Here is a 21377-nt window from a genome sequence, read left to right as displayed (position 1 = left end):
GTCATCAGCGGGAGACCGGTGACCAGCATCGCGGAGCATGACGTCCGAGCGGCACTGAGTGAACACAAGGAAAGCGGCGGGGCCAGACGGCATCACCGGCCGTCTGCTGCGCTGCTGTGCTGACCAGCTAGCAGGTGTGTTCACTTACATCTTCAACGTGTCCCTGGTGAAGTCTGTGGTCCCCACATGCTTCAAAAGATCCACCATCATCCCTGTGCCCAAGAACAGCAAACCCTCATCCCTGAACGATTACCGGCCAGTTGCACGGACCTCGGTAGTAATGAAGGTGTTTGAGAGGCTGCTGAAGAACATCATCTCCTCCTCCATCCCAGACACCACAGATCCGCTGCAGTTCGCCTACAGATCCAACAGATCCACAGAGGATGCCTGTGGCTGCCGTCAGCAGCACTTATGCAATTTAAGACAATTTTATGGTTCAAGTTACAATGAATAAGTGAAATACTTTATTGTTAATATATGTGTGTGATGTAATGTATGTTGTTGGTTGGAAATACATTTAAAAAGGGTTTACAGAATGTTTCCGGGGTGGAACCAATGTTTAGTCTGTTGTTTGAGGTCGACGGTATATTCTGGTACACGCTACACTCGGTAGAGCGCAGCATGCTTTCGTCTCTCTCTGGTGGTGGTAGAGACATGTAGACGCATGCAACGGAGTGTCCGACTATGGGAAAGAGTGACACTACAAGAAGCGTTTTCATTAACCCCTGCAAGTTAATGCGGCCAATGAGGTATGCAATTTGTATATGTTGTGATAGAAAATAAGATGTTTGTTTGTGATAGAGCGAGCGAATTTATGGTAACCACGTGTATATGTTAGCATTTTGTAAAGGTCAAATTGTGAGCATTTATGTTGTTTAATAATGTACTTTATTGTTTATTCTCTATGAGAACAATGTACGGTGGAAATTGATTATTTTATGTTGTTGTACAGTTCTCACGGCATCGTTACAGCATCTCTGGTGGCATCGTTGGTGGCGCCCGTGTGCAATAAATGCCAGTAAATCAAGAACGCCTTGTGTTCGTTTTTCAACTTGGAGGGAGTTACAGTGAGAACTCAGTCTGCTCGACATGAGGCGAGGAGACGAGTAGCTGTGCCTGTCATCCACTGAGCAAGAAGAAATTCATCACACGCTAGCATCAGACAGATAAGACTATGCATACGCCAGTTAACCTAAGCAGCAAACAATCGAAGTTTACATGGACGATCCTTTAAGTGATGCATTTAAAACAAGTTAAATGTTAAGAAGTGGGTCAACTTTGTCGACTGTTTAAGGAACATTGTAAGAACTGAAAGTAATCTGGTGTTCTGCATATCTCCTTTCTAAGTTCATGGTCCTGTCTAATAAGATGTTTTATAGGTGAAGTCATTTTACCTATTTCTGTTATTTGAAGCTAGAAGTGTTGTAGAATTAAGTGCTGTGTCGTACGTGCTGTTGGGTTAGGAACAAAGCCCACCATATTTATACGACTCAAGTAATAAGGCAAACATCGCAGAATGGATCAAACGACTGAATATGAAACTAAGAATGGCGACTTACTCGAGGATAGTAGTGCCACAAATGTACAGCAGTCACGTGAAGAAGAGCCACGAAGAAGTCAAAGACCTCGAAAGCTTACTGAAAAGGCTCAGCAACTGCATGATGATAAGTCAAAAAAACTTCAGCATCGTTTCACTACAACTTATGATAAATGGAAAGCAAACGCCAAGCAAGCCAAGAAAATGATAAAGGGAGCCCCCTCTGTTGAGGTTGTGAAGGATTTGATGTGTAAGTTAAGTTGTGCATCAGCAGATGTGAAACACGCATATGAAGACTTGCGTAAATGCTCTTCTCCAGACAGTGAGATCCGTCGTAGGGCAGACACCTGTGACGCGGTATCCAAAATAATCTTGGACAATGCAACCACTTATCTTTAGAATAAAGATAACGAAGACGTTCAGATAGAGGATTTAGTCTGGCCTGAGTCTAGTTCAGTGTTTTCATCTTCAGCTTCTCAAGGCACAAGTAAGGGCTCTCAAAGAAGTCTAAGCTCTGCAAGCAGTTCCAGCATAAAGTCACAAAGGTCAAGCCTTTCCTCCATTAAGAGACAAGAGGCCGTAGCAGAGCTAGCTGCTACACAAGCTGCACTAAAGGTCCTGCAAGAGATAGAATGTGAGCAACAAGAACTTGAAAGTCTTGAAGAAGAAAATCGAAAGAAGATTGCATTACAAGATGAAGAAAATGTGGCGAGAAAGAAAGCACTGGAAGAGAAACGCAGACAAATAGAGCGCTTACAGACTGTTAAGAAGCTAAGTGCGGCAAAGGCACGGCTCCAAGTTTATGAACAAGATATAAGCTCGGACGAGGAAATAACAGAGTTACTTCATAACCACGCAGCTCAGCAACATAGATCTCCAGGAGTTATAAGGAGTCCACGTGAGCATCCCGTGATACACCAAGCAGATAGTATCACAGTCCTCGCTGAAGCAATAGCAGAGTCTATTAATGTAAGCCGTCTCCCAACACCTGAACCATCTATCTTCATGGGAGATCCACTAAGGTATAGCGATTGGAAGATGTCATTTCAAACCCTGATAGGCAGGAAAAACATTCCAGTAGGAGAAAGAGTCTATTACCTTCGTAAATATGTTGGTGGACCTGCAAAAAAGGCCATTGAAAGCTACTTCCTATTAGGAACGGATGCAGCTTACAACTCAGCATGGGACATCCTGGAAGAAAGGTTTGGAAGTTCATTCGTGATAGCTAAAGCCTTCAAGGATAAGCTCGTGGCATGGCCCAAAATCGGACCCAAAGACAGCGTCGAGCTGAGGGACTTTTCAGACTTCCTTAGAGGCTGCCAGGCTGCAATGTCCCAGATTAAGGGTCTGGAAGTATTGAACGACTGTGATGAAAATCAAAAACTTCTAACAAAACTGCCAGATTGGCTGGTGGCCAGTTGGAATAGAAAGGTGATTGAGATAGAAGAAACTTGTAAGGTGTTTCCTACTTTCAGTCAGTTTGTGGAATTCATCGCAAAGGAAGCGAAAATAGCTTGCAATCCAGTAACTTCTCTTCATGCCCTGAAGTCTAATGACGGTGAAAAAATAAAGACAACAAAGGCACGAAACATTGGTGCAAAGGTGCTTGCGAGCAACTCTGAAGAGAATGCAGAACGTAAGAAATGCACTTTTTGTGAAAGATGCAATCATGGCATACAGACATGCTGGAAATTCAGGGAAAGACCAGTTGAGGAACGTGTTAAGTTTGTTCAGACAAAGAAATTGTGCTTTGGATGTCTACAACCAGGACATCTCTCAAGGACCTGCAAAAGAAGGAGTCTTTGTGAGACATGTAAGGAAAAACACCCAACATGTTTACATGAAGACCGTGAAAGAGCAACCAGAAGAGAGAAAAGCAGCAATGAACGTGGGGAGAGTGTAAAAAACTCGAAATCTGCTAAGTCAACGGAAGGAACAGAGAGCAAACATACTCCTGAACCATCAAATGAAGCCACGTCAAACAGAGTAGTGCAAGGTATGGACAGCATGTACTCCTCTACGGTTGTCCCAGTCTGGCTGTCTACATCAAGTAACCCAGAGAATGAAATTCTTGTATATGCACTACTTGACAACCAAAGCGACAACACATTCATTGTGCAAGACAAGGCGGAAGCTCTGGACACGAAAGGGGAAGCTGTGCAGTTAAAACTCTCCACACTTTCATCCAGAAATACAATCATCCCGAGTCAAAGGTTAGTTGGACTGCAGGTGAGAGGTTTCTACTCTTCAAAGAAGATTTCTCTCCCTGTAACCTATTCAAGAGAGTTCATCCCTGCCAATCTAAGTCACATTCCTACACCAAGAACGGCAAGAGCTTGGACACACCTAGAGCATCTTGCAGAGGACATCGCTCCATTGATTGAGTGCGATGTAGGGCTTCTCATAGGATACAACTGTCCTCAGGCTTTGCTGCCCCGAGAGGTCGTCCCAGGTAAAGACAATGAGCCATTTGCTCAAAGGACAGATCTTGGATGGAGCATAGTCGGTTGTGTTAGCCCATGTGTCGACTATGGTGATGCTATAGGAAGCAGTCACAAGATTGTCATGAAGTCAGTGAAACCTCATCTCCAGACATCTAAGAAGCTCACAAATGAAGTGAAATACATATGTCGAACCCAAGTTAAGGAGTTCATTTCACCACCAGATGTGCTGAGGATGCTTGAGTCTGGCTTCAGTGAGAGAAGAGTAGAGGATGCTAATCTATCTCAGGAAGACTTGCGTTTCCTAACCATAATGGAAGAAGGAATCAAAATCAAAGTGGATGGTCACTGTGAAATGCCGCTCCCCTTCAAGAAAGATCGACCAAATCTCCCAGACAATAAGGCATGTGCAGTTCACAGACTTCGATGCTTGAAAGGAAGATTTGAAAGGGGCAAACAATATCAAAAGGACTACACAACCTTTATGAGTGAAATCATAACAAATGGGGATGCAGAAAAGGTCCCAAGGGAAGAAATTAACAACAGTCCTGTATGGTACATTCCTCATCACGGGGTGTATCACCCACACAAGCCAGGAAAAATACAGGTTGTATTCGACTGCTCAGCAAGATTTGAAGGCGTGTCATTAAATGATTACCTTCTCACTGGACCAGAATTAACGAACAGCCTGATAGGTGTTCTCTGCCGCTTTCGCAAGGGACAAGTTGCTATAATGTGCGATATCGAGCGTATGTTCCATCAGTTTCACGTCAAAGCGGAGGACCAGGACTACTTGAGATTTCTCTGGTGGGACGATGGAAACTTCCAGGCTCAACCATCAGTCTATCGTATGCGAGTGCACCTATTTGGAGCTGCCTCCTCCCCTGGTTGTGCAAACTTTGGGTTGAAACATGTTGCTGCCCAAGGACATGGTCACTACAGTGAAACGACCATTCAGTTCATTGAACGAAACTTTTACGTGGACGATGGGCTCACAAGTGTCGCAACCAAGGAGGAAGCCATCAAGTTGGTAAAGGAAGCAAGGCAACTCTGCAGTGCTGGCAAACTGCGAATTCACAAATTCATTTCTAACAATCATGAGGTACTTGCATCCATTCCAGAGAGTGAACGTGCAGATTCGGTACGAAATCGTGACTTGGTTCTTGGTGAGTCCCAAATTGAGAGAGCTCTGGGAATCAAATGGTGCATTGTTGCAGACCAGTTCCATTTCAGAGTGATTGTGGATGAACGCCCACTTTCTAGAAGAGGAGTCTTATCAACTGTGGCATCCATCTATGACCCTCTTGGCTTTGTGTCACCATTTGTTCTGGTTGGAAAGCAAATACTCCAACAGATGTGTCAAGGCAAGGTTGGATGGGATGAGCCACTGTCAGAAGAGCTCAAACCACGGTGGGAGTCTTGGCTTTTAGATTTAAAGAACCTGGCTGACATCAAAATTTAGCGCTGTTATCTCCCAGAAGGTTTTGAGAAAGTTGAAAGATATGAGCTGCATCATTTCTCAGATGCGAGTGTTAAAGGGTACGGTGAATGTTCTTACTTGAGAGCAATCAGCGTTTCAAACCAAGTCCACTGCTCTCTAGTTATTGGCAAAGCCAGGGTGACTCCTACAAAGGTCACCACAGTACCCAGGCTTGAGCTATCAGCAGCAGTTATTGCCGTGCGAACGAGCGACCTGCTTAAAAGGGAGTTGGAAGTTCAAGCCAAAGAATTCCTTTGGACAGACTCGAAGGTTGTTCTTGGATACATCAACAACGAGGCGAGAAGGTTTCACATATTTGTGGCAAATCGCATTCAGCGCATCCAAGAAGGTTCCGATCCAGACCAGTGGAGATATGTGGCTTCTGAGAACAATCCTGCTGATCATGCATCACGAGGTCTGACAGCAAAGGGACTAATCACTTCCAATTGGTTCACCGGTCCAGATTTTATCTGGCGGGATAAACTTCCCGCTGATGACCTTAAGGTGGGAGAGTTGGGAGCTGAAGACCCAGAACTTCGCAAGATCTTTGTCCATAAGACACTGACCACAGAAGATTCGTTGCTTAATCATTTTTCAAGATTCTCAAACTGGACGAAGCTAGTTAGAGCAATTGCACGACTCATGCGATGTGTCAAAGAGCTCAAGGGTCTGATGTGCAGAACAAACGAAGTCACCAGTCTTGAGGAGAGGAAAGAGGCAGAGCTTTTCATCATAGCTACTGTCCAAAACGAACCGTTTTCCGAAGAAATCAAAGATCTGAAAGCAAAGCAGACAACAACAAGAGATCGTGCAAATAGGCTGCACAAACTGAATCCCTTTTTGGATAAAAGGGGTGTGTTAAGAGTGGGAGGTCGGCTGGAGCATGCAGATTTACACCCACACATCAAACATCCAGTGATCTTGCCAAACAAAACCCACATATCAAAGTTACTGATTGAACACTTCCATCAAAGGGTTCATCACCAGGGACGTGGGATGACGATGAATGAGCTGCGATCAAATGGCATTTGGCTATTGGGATGTAGTCACGCAGTGTCTTCCTACAATCTACAAGTGTGTCAAATGTAGGAAATTCAGAAGGAATGCTGAGGTACAAAGAATGGCAGATTTACCGCGTGAGAGAGTTGAAGCATCGCCCCCTTTTTCCTATTGTGGAATGGACTGCTTCGGCCCGTTTTACGTTAAGGAGGGAAGAAGGGAACTTAAACGCTATGGTCTGCTATTCACATGTCTGTGCTCTCGTGCTGTGCATATAGAGCTTCTTGACGACATGACCAGTGATGCCTTTATTAATGCTCTTCGAACCTTTATCGCCATACGAGGAAGTGTTCGACAACTTCGGTCCGATCAGGGTACCAACTTTGTTGGAGCAAGACGAGAGTTCTTGGAATCTGTAAAGAAAATGGACCAAGAAAGCCTAAGACAACTAGGTTGTGAGTTTGTCATGAACCCGGCATCTGCCAGCCATATGGGTGGGGCCTGGGAAAGGCAGATTAGGACGATTAGAAGTGTTTTGACATCCATTCTGGATCATTCATCCAAAAGACTTGACACTTCATCCTTGCGTACCTACCTGTATGAAGTCATGGCGATCATAAATAGTAGGCCCTTAACAACTCACCTGTTGAACGATCCCACTGGTCCACAGCCTCTTACGCCGAATCACATCCTGACTATGAAGTCTTCAGTGGTTTTACCACCACCTGGTGAGTTTGTGAAGGAAGACCTTTATCTTCGCAAGAGATGGCGCAAGGTGCAATACCTGGCTAATGAATTCTGGACCAGATGGAAAAGGGAATACTTGCTGAATCTTCAGCAGAGAGGAAAATGGTACAAAGCACGGAGAAATGCTAAGATCAACGACATTGTGATGCTGATGGACAATAGTCTACCCAGAAATGAGTGGAAGTTGGCCAAGGTAACCAAGGTGTACCCTAGTGAGGATGGAATCATTAGGAAACTTGAGTTGCTAATCAGTGATGCGACATTGGATGACCAAGGAAAAAGAGTTAACAAGCCAGTGTATCTTGAAAGATCTATCCACAAAACAGTTACCCTACTTGAAGCTGAATAGTTCAGAATTCTTGTCTCTGTGATTTATGTGACTAAGGGACTGTATACACTTGCCTTTACAACGAGGTTCAGTTGAAAAATCATTAATGATTTGGTGGGAGTGTGGCTGCCGTCAGCAGCACTTATGCAATTTAAGACAATTTTATGGTTCAAGTTACAATGAATAAGTGAAATACTTTATTGTTAATATATGTGTGTGATGTAATGTATGTTGTTGGTTGGAAATACATTTAAAAAGGGTTTACAGAATGTTTCCGGGGTGGAACCAATGTTTAGTCTGTTGTTTGAGGTCGACGGTATATTCTGGTACACGCTACACTCGGTAGAGCGCAGCATGCTTTCGTCTCTCTCTGGTGGTGGTAGAGACATGTAGACGCATGCAACGGAGTGTCCGACTATGGGAAAGAGTGACACTACAAGAAGCGTTTTCATTAACCCCTGCAAGTTAATGCGGCCAATGAGGTATGCAATTTGTATATGTTGTGATAGAAAATAAGATGTTTGTTTGTGATAGAGCGAGCGAATTTATGGTAACCACGTGTATATGTTAGCATTTTGTAAAGGTCAAATTGTGAGCATTTATGTTGTTTAATAATGTACTTTATTGTTTATTCTCTATGAGAACAATGTACGGTGGAAATTGATTATTTTATGTTGTTGTACAGTTCTCACGGCATCGTTACAGCATCTCTGGTGGCATCGTTGGTGGCGCCCGTGTGCAATAAATGCCAGTAAATCAAGAACGCCTTGTGTTCGTTTTTCAACTTGGAGGGAGTTACAATGCCATCGCCCACGTCCTACACACCACTCTCAGCCACGTGGACAAGAAACAGGGTAACTATGTGTGAATGCTGTTTGTTGATTACAGTTCAGCGTTTAACACAATAGTGCCCTGCAGACTGTTCACAAAGCTCAGGGATCTGGGACTTAACAGCCGTCTGTGTGCATGGGTGTTGGACTTCCTCACTGGCAGAACTCAGGTGGTGAGGGTGGGCAGGTGCTTCTCCAACAGCATCACCATCAACACAGGAGCACCTCAGGGATGTGTCCTCTCGCCACTGCTCTACTCCCTCTACACTTCAGACTGTGTGGCCACCCATGGCTCCAACACCATTGTGAAGTTTGCTGACGACACAGTGGTGTTGGGTGCCATCTCCAACAACGATGAGGCGGCCTACATGGATGAAGTTAAGAATCTGGCATCGTGGTGCCAGGACAACCACCTCCAGCTGAACGTCAGCAAGACAAAGGAGCTGGTGGTGGACTTCAGAAGGGGTCAGCACAGAGACTACAAGCCCATTATCATCAATGGAGCTCCAGTGGAGAGGGTGCAGTCCTTCAAGTATCTTGGTGTCCACATCTCCTCAGACCTGACATGGGCTGCCCACATTCAGGTCCAGACCAAAAAGGCTAGGCAGCGCCTGTATCACCTACGACAACTGAGGAAGTTCAGGGTCTCTCCAAAGATCCTCAGGATTTTCTATACAGGCGCTGTGGAGAGCATCCTCACAGAGAACATGACATCGTGGTTCGGGAACAGCTGTGTGAAGGACCAAAAAGCTCTCCAGAGAGTGATCCGTACAGCAGAACGCTGCTGCAGGATTGCTCTCCCCCCGCTTCAGGACACCTACACCAGGAGATGCCGGACTAGAACATCTGTGCCGAGTATAACCTGGAAGTCCCGAGGTCAAAATGGGAGATGCCCCCAAGGGTGGTGGAGAATGACCGAGCTAAGATCCTGTGGGACTTCCAGATACAGACGGACAAAATGGTGGTGGCTAACCAACCGGACATAGTGGTGGTAGACAAACAGAAGAAGACGGCCGTAGTGATCGATGTAGTGGTTCCGAATGACAGCAATATCAGGAAGAAGGAACACGAGAAGCTGGAGAAATACCAAGGGCTCAGAGAAGAGCTCGAGAGGATGTGGAGGGTGAAGGTAACGGTGGTCCCCGTGGTAATCGGAGCACTAGGTGCGGTGACTCCCAAGCTAGGCAAGTGGCTCCAGCAGATCCCGGGAACAACATCGGAGATCTCTGTCCAGAAGAGCGCAGTCCTGGGAACAGCTAAGATACTGCGCAGGACCCTCAAGCTCCCAGGCCTCTGGTAGAGGACCCGAGCTTGAAGGATAAACCGCCCGCAGAGGCGTGCTGGGTGTTTATATATATATATATATATAATGTTCTTCCTCTACACCCCCCCCCCCAATTTTTGCACATGTCGAGGAGCGTGTCAGGCTACATTTCACTGTGTGTTATACTTGTATAACTATGCATGTGACAAATAAAGAGCCTTGAACCTTTAACTATCCCCAGAACACCAGAGTATTCATCTCCTGGCCTCTTTACATTTTCTCCAATCCCTGTTTCTAGAGTCTCGCCCCATCTGCAGGCAGTCCAAAAGAAACTGCCTCTGCCATTTTCTTCTTCTTAATCTTTGATTTTTCTCTTCACTTTCTCCATTGGGTCTTCTTAGACGCACTTTCCAGAAAGCAGCAACATTTTTTGTGCCCCATTTTTCAAATTGTGCATCTCACTTCAGCTTAATATGTTTCCTGTTTTGTTTTTACACAGGTCATGTAAAAGAAATCCTACCAGAGACTCGACAAAGCTGAACTGAAAGACAGCACGGGCAATAAATCAGAGCAGCACAGAACTTAAGCACACATATATAAGGTGATTTAACAAATCATGTCTGTTGTAAATGAGTAAGCCATTTATCGACCTGACTCAGGTTTTAAATCATCATCAGAAAAGACTGAATCCTGACCTGAGAATCCCAAGTGTACACTTTGGACTCTCCACTGCAGAAAATAGAAGCTTCAGTCCTGAATCCTGCAGGTTGTTGTTACCCAGATCCAGCTCTGTCAGACGGGAGGACTGGGAGCTCAGGACTGAGGACAGAGCTTCACAGCTTCTGTCTGACAGGTTACAGCCACTCAGTCTGAAGAAAGGATGACAAGAAGACATGAAACACTTGTGTTAAAGTATATTCATGGTGCCATGAGGAGCTACTACATTTACAATATTTCAACACTGTTTCAGGACATGCTGGAATCCTTATTGCCTCATGTTACAAAAGTCAAATGTGGCAGTTTACTGTGACTTGCATGGATTCATTAAAAAAACAAAACATACACACAATGTAAATTTTTTCCAAATGAAATTGATTAAATGATGTTAATTGATGAAAAAAAAAATCGATATCACTTGATCTGACCTCAGCGTTTCCAGTTTGCAGTATTGACTCTTCATCCCAGCAGACAGAAGCTTCACTCCTGAATCCTGCAGGTTGTTGTTACCCAGGTCCAGCTCTGTCAGATGGGAGGACTGGGAGCTCAGGACTGAGGACAGAGCTTCACAGCTTCTGTCTGACAGGTTACAGCCACTCAGTCTGAAATCAAGGTGGAAGGGAGACAAGATCAACCAAACAAATCAGAGCTTTATTGCTTTTTTGTTGTTTTTAAGCAGAAATCAGTGAGGTGCTGGTAGATTCTGTTCTTTTGGTTTATTACCCAACAACACACACATACACTAATATTTGTGACTTTTGTAATAGTAGCATTTACAATGCAAAGCAACAGCGATCACAGATTGAAGGGGCCTGAATAAAACTACAATGCAGTGATTTTTAAGATGACCTGTTCTTCCAATTTCCAACAACAGATTTCTCCAACCTTACAGTTAAAAATAATTCTTTATCTCATACTGAATCTTGGTGCACCTCCCCCAGTTTATTAAAATGGAGTGGTACTGAAGTTGCTGTAAGTGATGTGTGATGCCACTGATTTCCTTTCTGATCCAATACAAAGTAAAATTCAGGCTGGTATCTGCGATACTGATGAAAACTATTCCTTCAGAATCAATACAAGACATAAGAAAATATGATGTTTTGTATAACATAAAAAGCCTGAATTTTAAAATATTCAGTTAATAATCAAAAACAGATGTGACTGAAAATAATAAAACTGAGAAACATTTCATGGCCATTGCTACGGGCCATTCGATCCTTTTACAACCATTGCAAGAGCTTGGTTGGCATAGCCGGCAATACGTTAGATAGTAATAAGTCCGGTGGGTGATGGGCTCCACCAGGGCTGCCCTTTGTCACTGATTCTGTTCATAAATTTTATGTTTAAAGGCTGTATCAAAAGTTCATTCAAGTTACAATATTGTGGTCAAAAGCTCTCCTTTTTTCTTTTATACTATACAACTACGCTGGCTCGTGGTTTTAGGACATGGATCTGTCATAGAAGAAATCTATGACCACTTTTAATCAACATTTTAAAAATAAACATGATCACAGATTTACTTACAGAGCTTTGTTGGAGGCTTTGACCACTGGCAACAGCCTCAGAAGAGCCTCCTCTGAAGCAGAGTATTTCTGCAGGTCAAACACATCCAGATCTTCTTCTGATGACAGTAAGATGAAGACCAGAGCTGACCACTGAGCAGGAGACAGTTTATCTGTGGAGAGACTTCCTGATCTCAGGGACTGTTGGATCTCCTCCACTAGAGAACGATCATTCAGTTCATTCAGACAGTGGAACAGATTGATGCTTTTCTCTGCAGACAGATTCTCACTAAGCTTCTTCTTGATGTGCTGAACTGTTTTCTTATTGGTCTGTGAGCTACTTCCTGTCTGTGTCAGCAGACCTCGTAAGAGAGTCTGATTGGTCTGCAGTGAAAGACCCAGGAGGAAGCGGAGGAACAAGTCCAGGTGTCCATTTGGACTCTGTAAGGCCTTGTTCACAGCACTCTGGTGGAGAGATTGAAGTTTTGGTTTGTTAAATAATTTAGATTTCTTGGAGGTTGTTTGTTTGTCTTCCAGCAGATTGAGTCCAGAGTTGATGAAGGTCAGATGGACATGAAGAGCAGCCAGAAACTCCTGAACACTCAGATGGATGAAGCAGAACACCTTGTCCTGGTACAGTCCTCTCTCCTCTTTAAAGATCTGTGTGAACACTCCTGAGTACACTGAGGCTGCTCTGATATCGATGCCACACTCTGTCAGGTCTGATTCATAGAAGATCAGGTTTCCTTTCTGCAGCTGATCAAAAGCCAGTTTTCCCAGAGACTCCATCATCTTCCTGCTCTCTGGACTCCAGTGTGGATCTGTCTCAGCTCCTCCATCATACTTGACCTTCTTCACTTTGGCCTGAACCACCAGGAAGTGGATGTACATCTCAGTCAGGGTCTTGGGCAGCTGTCCTCCCTCTCTGGTTTCCAGCACATCCTCCAGAACTGTAGCAGTGATCCAGCAGAAGACTGGGATGTGACACATGATGTGGAGGCTTCGTGATGTCTTGATGTGGGAGATGATCCTGCTGGCCTGCTCCTCATCTCTGAATCTCTTCCTGAAGTACTCCTCCTTCTGTGGGTCAGTGAACCCTCTGACCTCTGTCACCATGCCAACACAGTCAGGAGGGATCTGATTGGCTGCTGCAGGTCGTGTGGTTATCCAGAGGCGAGCACAGGGAAGCAGTTTCCCCCTGATGAGGTTTATCAGCAGCACATCCACTGAGGTGGACTTTCTAGGGTCAGTTAGGATTGTAGTTTTGTGGAAGTCCAGAGGAAGTCGACACTCATCCAGACCATCAAAGATGAACACAACCTGGAAGTCTTCAAAGCTGCAGATTCCTGCTTCTTTGGTTTCAGTAAAGAAGTGATGAACAAGTCCCACCAAGCTGAACTTTTCCTCTTTCAGCACATTCAGCTCTCTGAAAGTGAATGGAAATATGAACTGGATGTCCTGGTTGGCTTTGTCTTCAGCCCAGTCCAGGCTGTATTTCTGTGTTAAGACTGTTTTCCCAATGCCAGCCACTCCCTTTGTCAGCACTGTTCTGATTGGTCCATCTCTTCCAGGTGAGGCTTTAAAGATGTCTTCTTGTCTGATGGTTGTTTCTGGTCTGTCTGGTTTCCTGGATGCTGTTTCAATCTGTCTGACCTCATGTTCATCATTGACCTCTGCAGTCCCTCCCTCTGTGATGTAGAGCTCTGTGTAGATCTGATTCAGGAGGGTTGGGTTTCCTGCTTTAGCGATGCCCTCAAACACACACTGGAACTTCTTCTTCAGGGTGGATTTAAGGTTACGATGACAAACTGCAGCTTGAAGTTCTGAATGAGAAGAAAAATAAACACTCAATTCCAAAAAGAACTAATCTTTAAAACATGTTGCTCCATCTTCCATCTCTGGAAAATGTTCATTTATCCAGCAGCTTAAATCTTTAGATAAATCCTCTTACTGCTCTGCAGACGGTCAGCCAGCTCCTCCTGCTTCATTCTCCTCAGGAAGTCCACTGTGATCTTCACAAACGCCTCTCTGCTGCTGCTCCTCTGACTCTCTAAGCATTCTGGGTAATCTGGACTCAGAACCTTCTGGATCTTCTTCAGCTCGTTCTTCACAAAAGTGATGATGTTGTCCTCCAGCAGCTGGAACAGAATATTTATGAATGAGCCAATCAGACTGAAATCATGGAGCCAAACATCAGATCCATGTTGGACACACTGACGATCCACTGGTCTACAAAGAGCAGCATGGAGATGACTGTGAACAGAACAGATGTAACAGTAGTTGTTGTACATGTACAGACCATAAATATGGAGTCCAGCTGTGTTTGATGCTGCTGGGCAGACTGACCACTGGGAACCTCTGAGCTCTGCTGCTCCACTCTGTGGAGGAACCATGAAGGATTAGATCAACACAGGATAAAGATCCATGAGTTTCTGCTCAAATAACTTCATCTGAATCAAGTCTGTCAAGTTTTAAACTCTCAGATTGTGAACATATCAGTTATTTTCAGTCTGTTTTCATGGACGTCCTTTCAGTGGTGATGTCAGGGATGATTTTGAAGAAGCTCATTAAACTGAACCATCAGCAGATCACTGCTCCAAAACCAGAACATGATCCGAGTCTCCCTCCACCACCAGAACACCAGCTTTACTAACGTGGTAGATCAGTGTAGTACAGATCAATAACTGATGAGTCATTTGATCAAAATCACTGAGTGCTTCACGTCTGACCCTCTGATGCTTCTGTAGACATTTTGCATATTTAATGAATGTCTGACAGTTTTACATTCATTCTATGAACACAGTGGAAATGTTGTGTTATAGTCTCCATGTTGTTTCCAGCATCATAAATTCTTAAGTTCAGAAAATTAGATTCTTTCTTCACAGCTGAAAAACAACAACATTTATTCTCTATTGAAATCTGCATCGTCCACTCCAAAGGTCACAATCTGAAGGTAACATCTGGTTTTGTTCCCTGTGGTTAACTCTGAGCATCAGTATGGTGGGATTTATCCACTACATCCACACCACTGTGGTTCAGTGTTGTCCTGATGGAGTAACAGCAGCCAGTATGATCCAGGCTTTAGCTGCTGGGTCTCTGTGTGACCTCTCAGACTGTTTAACAGATCAGACACAAAGAGAATCAGAGCAGCTCTGTTCTTTAAAGACAAACATGAACCCACTCAGGTCACACTTTCCCCACAGATATGAGCATCACTGTCCTCAAACAGCAAATGACCAAGTCGAACATTTGGATCTTTTCTCTTTCATTGTTTTCTTTTTAATGAATCTTTGTAACAATCTGAGGATGTTTCAGGTCATATTTATCCAGGAAACACAAACATGTAAAGGAGTCATCACAGCTCTCTGACCTCGTTGCTCCAGGTTCACCACTGAAGACTGGAGGTCGACCTTTGGACCGGTCACTCCTCACAGACGGACAGCTGGACCCTGCAGACTGTGACCTCTGACCTCTGCAGACACAAACATGATTGAAGCAGCTGTGATCACACAGACTGCAGATAATGCAGCTGTTTCCTGTCAGTAACATCCTCTTAGATTAGAGTTCAGCTTTTTACAGGAAAACTGGACAAAACTGATTTTTGTTACAAACTCATTTTCATTTCCTCTCAGCTCACAAACACAGTCAGACAATCAACCAGAGTCAACACTGATTATAATGTCAGTGCAGAATTATTTCTGTTACTCAGTGAGTTCAGCTCTCTGACCTCGTTGCTCCAGGTTCACCACTGAAGGCTGGATTATGATCTTTGGACCGGTCACTCCTCACAGACGGACAGCTGGACCCTGCAGACTCTGCTCTGTCCTCCTCTTCCTCCATCATCATCTTCAGTCAGTCTGAGAGGTAAACCACAAACACTCAGTGAGTTCACATTAACAGGAGGAACTGAGTTACAGTCGCTGACCTCTGACCTGTCATGTGACCATGAAACCAGGTCAATATGTCTGTAGGTTCAGTCATCCAGGTCATGTGATCTAAGGAGCTTGGAGAGAAAAGAGACGTCTTTAAGTTTCTGGAAGACGTTTCATCTGAGAAGCTTCTTCAGCTCTAAAACCAAACGGTGGAGAGTCCCAGATATTTAAACCTGAGAGGGAAAGAAAGCATGTCGCTGACCCACCACTGATGTTATTTCAAGGAGGAAACTGAGAGCCTTTGCACCAGGAGCACTAACATCAGCTCCAGCAATGATCCACTGATGTGTTTTTATTCCATGTATGAATGTTGTTATTGACAGAGATGACGTTTGTGTGTCAGTGATGCAGTGACTGTTGTTGTTACCTGTACAGGCTGGTTAGACTCTATGAAACAGATCATACAGATCTCTGCATGTTAGAAGAGACTATTAAAGGTCATGAATGAGACAAAGGCAGGGAGGCGTCCTTTACAGCTAAACAGCAGAGTGAGAGAACAGCCAGCACCTCTACATTTATCACATTATACAGCACATGTATGATACTGACAGGGATGAGAAGAATTTAGTGATTCTGATCCCATCATTGATATTACTTATTGATTCTCAGTAGCTCTGCTCTGACAGTCACCACCATCACTGAGCAGCATATCAAAGACATTTGTGCACATTAACTGCATGTTGTGGCTCAAATGTTTGTGCATGTTGGAGGCATTTCCTCTTTGTTGTGATCAGTGTTGGTCATTACTCAAAACAGTCATTATTACACATATTACACAGAACACTTTAATTAAAAGTAATGGAGTACGTTACTTCATTACTCCTCATAACATTACTTTGATGTTACTGTGTGAAATGAACAAATGAGCATGTAACAACATAAAGCTGAGGTACAGCCCCACACACCAACACAGATCCTGATGAGGTCACGTGATGTTTCTCTGAGTGTTTATGAACACAAATCAAAGATGAAACAGCACAAAGACACTTCAAAGTGATTCTACTGTAGAAACATGAACAGGTAGAAACCTGCAGCCTGACTGCTCATCACTTTGTTACCTGTTCAAGTTCAGCAGCAGCAGCTCACTTTATCACGGTGCTGGTCTGGGGTCAGTGTTTACTCAGCTTTACGTCACTCTGGGTTCTTGGCTAGCTTAGTGTTAGCTTAGTGTTAGCTTAGCGTTAGCTTAGCGTTAGCTTAGCGTTAGCATGCTGTGTGCTAGCTCAGCGTCAGAGCTCTGCAGGTGTCTCGTGTGTAAATATTAATCACAGTGACAGTAAAGGAGGTAAAGGGCTGTGACGTCATCACGTACGCTGCGTCCTCTGTGGGCTCTGACTGAACTCAAAGTACAAACTACAAGTACACAAACACGAACGTAGCTCAGAGTGGCGGACACACTCGGCCTCGTTGGTCCAGCTGTGAGTCCGTTACCGTGAACTATGGAGCGGCAGATTTGTGCTGAACTAAGCTGCACACAGCTGATGTTAGCCAGGAAACATTACACACTGACTTTAATGGAGAGACCGGAAATACAAACACACACAGTTTGTTGTGTGAAGAAATCAAACACGAGCTGAACAAACAGTAAAGTTCCTAAAGACAAACTGTTAAAGGAGGAAACAAAGCAAACTTACAGTTTCTTCACACACCAACAACAAGCTCCACTCCACACCTATAGGTTTGACTTTATCTGATTAACTGAGACTTTGTCCACAACTCCACGATCCCAAAACGTTGATGCTGTTCATATGAATGCAGCGATTTCCGTGGGAGAAACATTTCACTGGTGTTCAGAGCTGAACTACCAACAGGTTGATGATCAAAGCCAGAAACTTGGAGATGTTTCAGGTGACTGAGTTGATCGTACAGACAACTGGTCTTAAAGGTTCACTCTGTTTACGCATACAGATCAGTATTTAAGGTTTGACTCTCATCATCCACTGGGGCACAAACTGGGCGTCATCAGGACACTACAACACAGAACAAACACCATCCCCACAGACACAGCAGCCAGCGAAGCAGAAGAACTTCACATCAAGAAGGTCCTGAGTAAATGTGAACGCTGGTTTGAGGGCGGAGTCAAGGAGGCCAGGCCACACCTGGACACTAAACACGGACACACAGGTGAGCTGCTTCCTGGAAGGAGGCGGGGCTCCACCTGAAACTCAGCACAGGTGGGAGGGGCTCAGCTCTGTGTGTGCTGATGTGTTAACTTTAAAAATATGCCGTCTGACTGCTCAGACTGAGTCAGAGTAAAGTTCACATGCTGACGTGTGGAGACATGAAACCTTGTTGTAGCTACAGGTGTGAACACACTGATCCCAGATCAGCTCTGCTGTATTTGTAACATGAACATTTCTGCTGCAAAGCTTCAAATGTTCAGCATGTTTCTCTGTTTCCAGTCTATAGATCCAGTCACACTTTCTACCTTCACCTGTGCAGTAAAGACTGAGAGCAGAGCTGAAAGCAAGCGTCCAATCAGTGAGCAGCATCAACACCTGAGCTTCATTCAGACTCTGTTATTGAAGATGTTGTTGGTACAAAGTTCATCTGCTGCTCACATGAATCCATGAAAGATTTATTTCACTGAATGTTTCTTCAAAGCTCATTTCAACCTGTTGAAGTCATGAATGAAAGTGCAGACTGAGAGTGGATCACATGATGTTTGAGGTGTGTCATGTGACATGTTCAGTATTGTCACACATGTCTAGATTGTCCCTGATATCATAACTGCTCAAACACTGATGATTATATTTGAAGAATTATTCCTGATGGCAGCAAAGTTTGAATGGAGCTCTCTGTCTGTGCTGATTTGTCGCCCTCTGGAGGTCAAAGCACAAACTGCATGATGTCACTGTAACCACCACAGAGACAGGAAGTGTTTTTATGACTGAAACACTGAAATGATGCTAACGGCTGTCGTTAGGCTCACTGACAGCAGTGCTGATGTGTTCATGTCAAACACTGGCTCAGGTCAGACTCCTTCATCCTTCTCCAGCGTGAGGCCGCTCTCAGACCCACAGGAGCTCTGACCTTTGACCTCCTGACCCTAACCATTTTAGTCTTGTTGCATCTGCAAATCCATCCAAACTGTAGCCGAGCAAAAGAAGCTGGAAGCTGTTCTATGAATGATGTTGTTGAAGGAGCTTGGAAAGAAAAGCGTCTGGACTTCTTTAAGTTGCTTGAAGAGGGACATGGACGTCTTAACGCCCACTCACATCCTGGGACATTTGATCACAGGAAATCACATGATAGCGTGGGGCTAGATCTCACAATGGCTTCACCCAAAACCTTGGCTGATTGTGACCCACACCCGTTTTCACACCGTGGCTCGTGTGATTAGGTAGAGGATCAACAGGGGCTCCGTGTCCCTGAATTTAAACTGAATCTAAACACACCGTGCACAATGCCAAGTTAGATAATGGTTAAAAGAACAAGATAAGAATAAATCAAAAGATAAAATAAGGATAAAAAATAACTTAAAAAAATAAAATAAAAAGATAAATAACTGCAAATAAGTACAAATAAGTAACTGAAGACACGTGTGGTCTGCAGATGTCGATGTACCTGGATGTACATGGAGTTTAATGTGCAAAATGAACTTAGTGTGCAAAGTGACCTGATGTGCAAACTGCAGTTTGAGGTCGGTCAGCTGTTCAGGAGTCTGATAGCAGTGGGGAAGATGGAGTTGTTGAGTCTGGATGTTCTACATTTCACACTTCTGAACCTTCGTCTCGAGGGCAGAGGTGTGTCTCTCCTCTGGACTCTGTGATGGTAGCTGCTCTGCAGAGAGGGCAGCGGGGTCCTGATGATCTTCTCCACAGTTGTTATCACTCTCTGCAGGCGTTTGCGGTTTGCAGTAGTGCTGCCGTACCATGCAGTGATGCAGCTGTCAGGCTGCTCTCCACAGTGCAGCTGTAGAACCTGCTGAGGATCTTGGCCAACATACCAAATTTCCTCAGCCTCCTCAGGAAATACAGCAGCTGCTGAGCCTTCTTGACCAGCTGTGTGAGTTTGAGTCCCTCACTGACTCAAACTCCTTCAGTGACACTTGCAGCCTTGCAGATTAGTTTGCTGATCCTGATGCATCTCTGCAGCTGATGCTGTCCCCCAGCAGACAACAACAACATAGATGCTCTCACTAGTCCACTTTACCCTCTAATCACATCTCTGACATCTGCAGGTTGCTCCAGTAGAGACTCTTGTGCAATGCCAGGTGTTTGTGTTTGTCTGTAGGTACACATTAGATATGACCATAGACGCACACACACAAGTGAACACAGCAGCACAGATGGTTTCCACCTGCTTCCCTCTTTCTTCACACAACTGTGAGGATGATGAAGAGGTTTCAGGACGAGGTGGTCAGCAAGCACAGGATAAAGCAGGGCCATGAAACTCTCTGGTGCAGCAGATGTTTAATCAGACTCAGCTTTAGGCTTCTTTTCCCACCTGGCAGCAAAGTAACAGCTTCACTAATGTGAACAGTCACAATGTTAAACGTTTCTATATCTTCATATATTTTTATCTGTTGATGCTGCAGAATAAAGTCTGTTAACAGAGTGCAGGATGTGTAGAGCAGGTCCAGCTCTCCCTTTACTGTGTCCACTTTCATCAGCCCCTGTGAAGTGACACAGAGTGCATGTGTGTCTGTCAGCTGTTGTTTGTTGTGAAGGATGGAACAAATGAACACACACTTTTAGAGAAATCTGAAAAAGCAACACGTGCTTGGGCTCCTTCTGTGCTCGTCTTCATTAATGCTGATCTTTCTTTCCTGTTTGTTCTTTGGCACAAGCTTCAGTCTTTTCTCCCAGGGCTCCTTCACACTTAGAAACACACCTACATTCATTTATACACAAACATCATGAAACAAAGGCTTTGTAAAAGAGGACATGAGATCCTCTCTGAACAGCACATTCATATCAAACACAGGACTGAACAGGATATACTGAGTCTGTGCTGTTTTCATTGTTACTTGCTGAGTATTTTTCCAGTGTTTGAAATGTGACTCAAGTCTGATTCTTCTACTGTGTGTGAACTCTAAGCAGCTGCATTAAACAGCTGCTTTTCAAACGAGGCTCAATCCTATGACTCTGTGAATGTAAACTTTTGTCACCTGCATGAATAACAATCCTTGATCTAGTCAGGACTGCAGTGCTCCTGTGATCCCAGCTTATAGATGGAGGCTAGCATGAGAGGCTCAGCAGCTAAAGCAGCACACCTGGGTCTCCCAGCCTATTAAAAGCAGCCCTTTGCTTCACCTGCTTCACTAAACATTATTATTATTATTTAAGCAGAGTGGTGTGATTCATGTAGGCATTGCTGTGTGACAGGAGGACTTTTCTTGCACACCCACTGTTGTGGATAGGCGTAGCTTTGGGTCACGTGGTGTCGGTAATAGTAATAGTGATCGCTACATCACCTGTTCACGTCCCGAGGGAACTTTTGTGAATGAGTGGGTGATGGGAGAAGTGGACTTTTGCTGAGTGCTCAAGCTTAGAAGGTTTATTTTGATCACTGTTTTTCTGGATTTTAAGGATTTGATAACAAATAAAGACGTTTTTAATCTGGAACTTTGACTTACGTTTGAACAGCGGGCGCGT

At 44.3% G+C, this 21377-nt stretch overlaps 1 protein-coding gene across 1 annotated transcript in view; it reads right to left on the bottom strand.

The window, feature by feature from the left end:
- The window catches only part of LOC146577310 (uncharacterized), a 38790-nt gene extending 18769 nt beyond the window's left edge, over positions 1-20021 (bottom strand). Inside the window, exons 1-3 of the mRNA XM_085267650.1 lie at positions 19933-20021; positions 10772-10945; positions 10322-10495 (exon numbers count right to left, since the gene is read on the bottom strand). Of these exons, the coding sequence (XP_085123776.1) occupies positions 10322-10495; positions 10772-10945; positions 19933-20021 (437 nt within the window). The remainder of the gene's footprint in view (positions 1-10321; positions 10496-10771; positions 10946-19932) is intronic.
- Between the last annotated feature and the right edge of the window lie 1356 nt (positions 20022-21377).

This window comes from Mchenga conophoros, linkage group LG3, assembly GCF_057382185.1.
Source record: "Mchenga conophoros isolate Kocher_MC1m ecotype Shallow Benthic linkage group LG3, M_conophoros_male_GT1.1, whole genome shotgun sequence".
In the NCBI taxonomy this organism is placed as follows: domain Eukaryota; kingdom Metazoa; phylum Chordata; class Actinopteri; order Cichliformes; family Cichlidae; genus Mchenga; species Mchenga conophoros.
This window is presented reverse-complemented; position numbering and strand designations above follow the sequence as displayed.